The following is a 7,314-nucleotide window of genomic DNA, read 5'->3' as shown; positions in this document are numbered from 1 at the left end:
TGGGGGCCTCGATCTTTTCTACCGAACAGTCAAATAAGTACATATAACTCATATATCTTGTCACTGATGTTTGGTGAAGCACTTAGTATAATGTTGTATATAACGAAGTTAATTAAGACATGTGTTCATAATGCATTGATGGGTCTACTTATAATGCATTCGCTGAAGTATATAGTGCACAAAATAAAGAAATAGGATGAATAAAAAGGAACATATACTATTGGAAAAAGCTGCATACATCAAATCAATTATAAATTCTAGAAGATATTAAACATGGACTATGGACTACTATTAAGTACTGACTATAGATCTTTCAATTGAATTGTGCAGATTCATTCTTACGCAGATGATTTCCAGAGTATATATATAGAGAGAGGGGTAATGTCATCGATCAAAAAGTTTTATTAATTTTGAGATAATATTTGCTTAGTTCACATTGTTTAGTGGTAACACACCTCTCTAGATTTATGCCGTTGTGGTTGCTTTTTCAGTGGCTCGTTTGAGTTGCAAAGCAGCCCTGACAACATTTCCTCTAGTGATAATCCCCAGCTGCAAAATTGAACTATTTAATTCAAACTTGTGTACATCAATCCCACAAGAAAACTAAGAAAAGGAATTTCATGTTCTTACCAGTCTGCCGTCATCATCCACGACAGGGAGGCGACGGTATTTCGTCCTCAGTAGCACTCTGAACATTAACAACAAAACGTGTCTTAAAAATTTGAGTTGCCATTCGCAAAATAAAACTAGAAACATCAAATATGCTTGCCAGAATGAAACACTAGTACCTTGCAGCATCCTCCAGATTGGTGGATTCGCCAACCACAACTGGTGCTGGAGTCATCAGATCACCCACAACTTGTCCGTTGGTTTTCGTAAGCAAGTTTTGTACTTCCTTGAAAGTCTGCAAAACTTGTCCAGAATAAGAGACTGTACCAATATACGAAAATCGGTACCATCAGCACTAAATGAACTACATAGAAACTCACGTAATTGCAGATAACGTATAAGATCGTTCAGACCTCAATTACGACTCTTTCTGCATCTGGTTTTCGAGATGCGAATGCAAAAACAAACTACCAAGCTGTTTGATTTCATTTTGTTGAAAACTTACAATGCTATTTCCTGCATTTCTAGTGTTGAAAGTATCTTCAGCATATTTTCCGTAAACTCGGAATCTTATAATTAATTATGGTCATGTTACTTGCATAGTTGTATGAATAAACTTCATACCCTACTGGCAGCAGAGGTTGGTGTGAAAGATGCCAATAAAACCCATATGAAAAAGTATCATGGAAGGAAAGAAGTTTGACTGTACAAGAATAACAAGACATGAAGAAAAATCTTACTCTCCAAGTGCTGTCAACTTCAGGAAACATGCCTACATCAGTCCTTTGACTCCTTTCAGTACCTGATGGTGATAATCGAACATTTTTCTAATATTAATAATGAAGTTACTGATTTTCTCAGTCTATAAGCAAGAGAAGAAGAAATGTTTGGAGACACAGGTACATATCCATCTATATGGACACAAACTAATAGAGAGCATATATTTTATTCAAAGAACTCTTTTTCAGTGTAATGCTTGATTCAGTCCAGGGTTCTCTATGATAGAGCTTCACTTTTTACTACTCCCTCCGTCCCGCTTAAGATGACACGTTTTCCTTTTTAGTTTGTCCCAACTAAGATGACACATTTTCTTTTTTGGTAACTTTCTCTCTCCAATTAATACACTCAACCACTTTTTCTCACTCATATTAAAATATCCATCTATCTTCATCTCTCTACTTTAATACCTATACCCACATTCTCTCTCTCCAATTAAACACTTTAACCAATAACTCCTAAAATCCCGTGCCGGCTAAGCAATGTGCCATCTTAGCCGGGACGGAGGGAGTATTAATTATCAATTTTACTTCTTAGTTGTCATGCATTTCATGGTGATAAAAATACATAGCAGCAGAAACAAAAAACACACATTATAAATCATTTCTACTTCTTATATCCATCTTTGCAACATATACACATGAGTGAACCCACAATATTTCCAGGTGATAATCATGGCTTGCCCAAAGAAAACAAAACTTTGCAATAATGAATTCGAAAGATTCAACTTAATTTTTAGAGAATAAAAAATGTAAATTGGGCATGTGTATCATTACGATTAGGAAACGAGGAGATAAACCTGAGACTGAATCCAGTGCCAATAAATCATAGTCTGAGACAAGACCAACCTGCAGAACAGATGAATAAAACATGCATAGTCTTCAGAATCCCATTTCAGCATAAACGGCATCTAAATAAATCCCAAATCACCTTATTCTAACAAATAGTACATCACATTATGACAAACTTTTACTGCTTGATGACATATGAGATCATGCTGCAGCTACAGTACCAGTCACTTCAAAGTTCAAATTACAATTGTGCTGATTAGAACAAAAAAATTGCGCTGTGTATTTTACTCTAAATCTGCACCTTGTAATTAAAATTTCACCACTCTATTAGTTGAAGCATCTTCATTTATGCTTCTTGGTGAAGCACTGAGGCGCCCGTGCTACGCCTGCGTTACATGCCACACTCGCCCAACACAGACTGAAACGACTAGGTGTGCGCATGCGTTGTGAATCCTTTTCTTTTTCTTTTTCTTTTTTTCTCTTCTTGTGCTGTTTCCTTTTTTATTCCTTTCTACTATTTCCTTTTGTTTCCGACTGTGTTCCCTCTTTCTAAAATGTAATGTGAGTCTAAGTCCGTTTTTATCACAATCATTCTTCAAATCTCATATTTATACATCTTTTTTCATCTTCATTAATCTTTTTTTAGCTTCACATAACTAAGCCATTGATTCGCTATTGAATTATATCGAACAGAATTCTAGGAGATGCAAAATCAAATCAGAAAAGGTGAGAGAAGCAAAAACTCACCAATTTCCAGTCATCATCAATCACAGGAAAACCGGTTATCCTGTTCTCGACGAGCATTTGTAATGCTGTTGACAAGCATCAAAATTGAATCCATCTCAAATCAAATCTGAATGGAGATAGAATATAGGAGTACATACCTTGTTCAACAGTTGTGGTGGACTTGACCACATGAAGATCCTCTTTCCTGGTCATAAAATCACCGACTCTATAAACTCCATTTCGTGGCTGCAGGAAACAGAATTAATGTAGAGCTGTGGAATAAGGTAAGTGCATAAATAAGGATGCATTAAGAATTACAGGAAGAGAGTTAGAATTGAAGGTCGACGCGACGGCAAAAACGGAGGGAATGTGCGGTTTGGGGCAGGGCCGGAATAAGAAGCGGGAGGGGATCGGTGGCACGGAGGAGGTCGGACTCGGAGGGAGGAGAAACAGAGGGAGGACTTCCAACCGTGATATGGAGCTCATTTTGGTTGCGCCAGCAAAATGACGGACACTTCGAGAACCAAACAATATAATGCGCAGATCAAATTTTTTTGTTGTTTTCTTTGGACAAATAGTCATACTTTTGGATTTGTGTATGGCAAATCATAGATTGGGCGGCAATGTTTGGAATCTAACTATCCCACTTCCCACCAAATATGAAATATGAGTAATTGTTTTTTGCTATGCTAATTTTATATACTAATTTTATATACTGTTATTTTGCAAGTTAAATAGAAAGATAATGAGGTAAAAGTAAATAAAACAATTGTTGATGTTATTTTTATTTTTAAATATATATTATTACTCAGGCCTAAACCTTTAAAAAATAATCTCGTGTATCAAAATTTTCTTCTATAAAATGATTTAAAATTTTAGATATTTTTTTATTCTTAGTTTTAGAATCATATAAAATCTTTAAATTTTCATAGTTTTCTTCAATAATAATTGGAGAGAAGCATTTCATCTCGGCCAACTACAACATAGACAAAGATAAATCAATCAATTTGGTTTAAAGCTTATTTTCGTGTCATTATTTTGATATTGTACTGGGGTTTGGTGCCCCTGCACAGCATAAGACATGCATAAACGAATAAATTATGCATACAGATCTATTTGACTTACTATCGGATCAATTACGCACATGTTAAACCATCAATTGCATGCTAGAACACACATAAATTCACGTAAAAGGAATTAAGACCTAAAACATGAATTTTCTACGGTTTAGAATTACCGATCTGATTCTCCAAATAATCATTGATTGCTTGCGCCATCTCCACGTGATGTTTTTCATACTCAACCATGATGCACTTTTTATTAGCGCTATAAATACCTACAAGTATACAGAGTATGAATAGTATAGCTAAAGTTCAGTACCGTATATCGATCACGGGGACAATAATAACAAACTGGCTACCTTCTACTAAGCTTCTTTCACTATTTGAAAAACTGAAAGTTTTGGGAATTTTTTTAACTAAAAACAGTTTGATAGCAAATAAACAACTAATTGCAAATAATTAAAGAGATGAGATATGAGAGATAAGAGAATTCCAGGGATGTGCGTTCACAGTTATGGTTATACAAATTCCAACTACAATACCCTAGCACATGTTATACTTCGATAGAACGAGTCACATAAGTTTTGTCCATGTGGCACAAGCGTAGATTACTAACGCTAAGGTTGTCAATCCTAGATCTGTAACTCCCAAAAGATCCTAAGACCCTTATAAAGTCCTCACTCTCTATAAACAGTGTCGTTTTAAGAGAAGCTAATTGTAGTGTCTACTAAGTGGATCTAACTCGTCAACCTCATCTCACAATTATGTAGCAAGTTATATTAAATCATCACCGAATGTGTCACTCAAACGTGAAGTATTATCCAACAACTTAGGGAAGAAACGAAGTAAAAACAAAACGGATATTAAATACAAAAAGGAATTGTATAACCAAAGTCGTTACTAACACATCCCTAGAATTCTATGAATTTAGTTACACATAATTGAATAAGCTAAAAACATAGATTGTAGGGAAAACAAAGTGAACATAAGAACTAAAGCAATAAAACCTAAAGGTTGAATCCTTGCAGTCTTGATCTTCTCTTGATTCCTTCTTCAACCTCTTGCACAATAAAGAACTCTCAAATTTTATACTCTAGAGTTAAATGGCAAAAACAGGATCCTTAATGAAAATGTTTGAGGGGGTATTTATAGGGAAAAATCAAGCTCCAGCAAATAAGGTAAAAAGTGGCTAAGTTTGGTAAATCTTGGGGAGAGTAGGTCAATTCTGTGCGCGGCGTTTCCACAGCGGGCCGCTGCACCTTGTCCAGCGGTCGCAACACATTGATCCGTAGAGGACCTCTGCCTCTTGGATAGCGGCCACTACACTGTGTTGCAGCGGTCGTTGTGAATAATCCCGTAGCCTCGGAAACTCTTGAAGCTGTCGTTGCGCACTCTCCAGCCGTCGCTTGGCATGTTCTTCATCTCAGCACAACTTTCTTCGGAGCGGACCGCTACTGGCTCAGCGGTCATTGGGCCACAGCGGCCGTTGTATGTGTTGTAGCGGACTGTTGGGCGTCTCGATTGCTCCAGATTTCCAACTTTGACTTTTTGCAGTTTTTTTAGGATCAAATATGCACATTTCTCACAAAACACGTCAAAATAGATAAAATATGCAAAATATGGGCATGAGTTGTGGTTTTGACATTAAAAAGTGACCAAATAAAGGCCTTAAAACAGTGCAAAATCCGAGCGTATCAAACCACGAACCTTTTAATCTGTATCTCGAACCCAGATAATGACCTTTGGGTAGGCAAAGCTTCTCAAAATCAAAAAGGGTTTGATTAGAAAGAAGACAGAATATTAGTTATGTCAAAAACTGATTTTTTCCGTCCACTCCCAGAGGGGAGCACGAAAATTATGAGTTAAATCTCATTAAAACTCATTTCTAATCTCCTTTTATATAGAGTTGTGATGGGCCAGATTAGGGATTCATGGAGGTTGGACTTGGGCCAAACCTATTGGACTTTTAGTACTCCCTCCGGACGTCCCACTTAAGATGACACATTTTCCTTTTTAGTTTGTCCCAACTAAGATGACACATTTCCTTTTTTAGAAACTTTCTCTCTCCAATTAATACACTCAACTACTTTTTTCCACCCATATTAAAATATTCATCTTCCTTTCTCTCTATTTTAATACTTCTACCCACTTTTTCTCTTTCTAATTAAACACATTAACCAATAACTCCTAAAACCCCGTGTCGGCTAAGGAATGTGTCATCTTAGCCGGGACTGAGGGAGTAATTAAATTGAGCCCCAATTTAATTCAAATCCAAATAGAATATTATTATCATCCACTATAGTATAATAATATTGATTGTCCGTTCAGTCCCAAAATTACGAGTAATCCGGGCTTTACCTCTTTAATTTATTATTTCCCGTGTTTAAGATATAAATATTCATTAATTAATTTGAGTCTCCTATTTGACTTTAATTAATTAATATCTTTTTCCAAGAGTTGTCTAGTTCAAAATCTTTATTTATTATTCTGGAATAAATTCCAACCGGCCGGATTTCCGAATAATAATACTTTTTTTGAACACCTCTTGAGGATATTATCAAACTATACTCACCCAGCACATGATTCATTGCAATAACAATACTAGTACCTCTAGACATTGATCACCACTACCCAAAATATCAGGATTCTTGGATTGTAAAAAATTCACACCATTGGATAAATCAAAGTAGTGCATAATCAATATCATATGCTCAATGCTATGTCAACAATGATTAAGAAATATCAATCTCCGAGACCTCGTCTTTCAGTAAATAGCAAGAAAGACTTATCTCAACTGTTAGATCTTTAGTGCTATACCACACCAGTGTCGTTTATTTCCTAAGGTAAGGAAACATGCGGACTGACACTGCAACCTTTCACGGTAGGTAGCCAAAGTCTATCTAGGTTGTGAAATTTTATTTCTCTTCTACAAAGAACCGACTGCGTCACCTTCTGTGAACATCGTTCATAACCAGTCTACTATGCAGAAGAATTAGACTTGTTTTCTTCTTATACATTTAAATGTTTGAGAAACATCGTATAAACGAATAAGCAAACACCAATGTGATAAAATTACTTTTTCTCGCCTTGGGTTAAAAGTGGATTGTAGAGTTTATTGTATACAAACAATTCTATCCGTGCAACATGCTCGAAATATGCTTTTTCAGTATACCGATCCCAACATATTGTTCATGATTATTTCTTTATGAAAATTAAAAATCATATCTTATATGAATAATTATTAAAATGATAAATATATTGAGATTGTGATGGTTTAGTTTTTAATTTTGTCTTGATTGGTTTTGGTAGTGGTAAGACAATAGTGACAGATGATGGGACGATGGAATAAT

The 7,314-nt window shown here is 35.6% G+C and overlaps 1 protein-coding gene across 2 annotated transcripts; it reads right to left on the bottom strand.

Moving 5' to 3' along the window:
- Positions 1–379: 379 nt before the first annotated feature.
- On the bottom strand, positions 380–3,428 carry LOC125201661 (CBS domain-containing protein CBSX1, chloroplastic). 2 transcript variants are annotated; one of them, XM_048099865.1, is made up of 8 exons: positions 3,222–3,428; positions 3,062–3,149; positions 2,925–2,989; positions 2,186–2,234; positions 1,350–1,411; positions 789–904; positions 631–688; positions 380–549 (listed from the first exon to the last, which is right to left on the bottom strand). In XM_048099865.1, the coding sequence occupies exons 1-8, from the start codon at positions 3,387–3,389 to the stop codon at positions 466–468; spliced, it is 690 nt and encodes a 229-aa protein (XP_047955822.1). In that variant the 5' UTR covers positions 3,390–3,428; the 3' UTR covers positions 380–465. The 2 variants fall into 2 exon arrangements, with proteins under 2 accessions (XP_047955822.1, XP_047955823.1); XM_048099866.1 differs by lacking the exon at positions 2,925–2,989 and having other exon boundaries at positions 2,186–2,191.
- Positions 3,429–7,314: the final 3,886 nt, after the last annotated feature.

Source organism: Salvia hispanica, chromosome 1, assembly GCF_023119035.1.
Source record: "Salvia hispanica cultivar TCC Black 2014 chromosome 1, UniMelb_Shisp_WGS_1.0, whole genome shotgun sequence".
Lineage (NCBI taxonomy): Eukaryota > Viridiplantae > Streptophyta > Magnoliopsida > Lamiales > Lamiaceae > Salvia > Salvia hispanica.
This window is presented reverse-complemented; position numbering and strand designations above follow the sequence as displayed.

Excerpts from the sequence above, each read along its gene's own strand:
- LOC125201661 (XM_048099865.1), bottom strand. The coding sequence starts at position 3,389 with ATGAGCTCCATATCACGGTTGGAAGTCCTCCCTCTGTTTCTCCTCCCT. Across the intron at positions 3,150-3,221 it reads TCAATTCTAACTCTCTTCCT|CCACGAAATGGAGTTTATAG; the intron begins GTAATTCTTAAT and ends TGTTTCCTGCAG. Across the intron at positions 2,235-2,924 it reads TTGATGATGACTGGAAATTG|GTTGGTCTTGTCTCAGACTA; the intron begins GTGAGTTTTTGC and ends TCTGTTCTGCAG.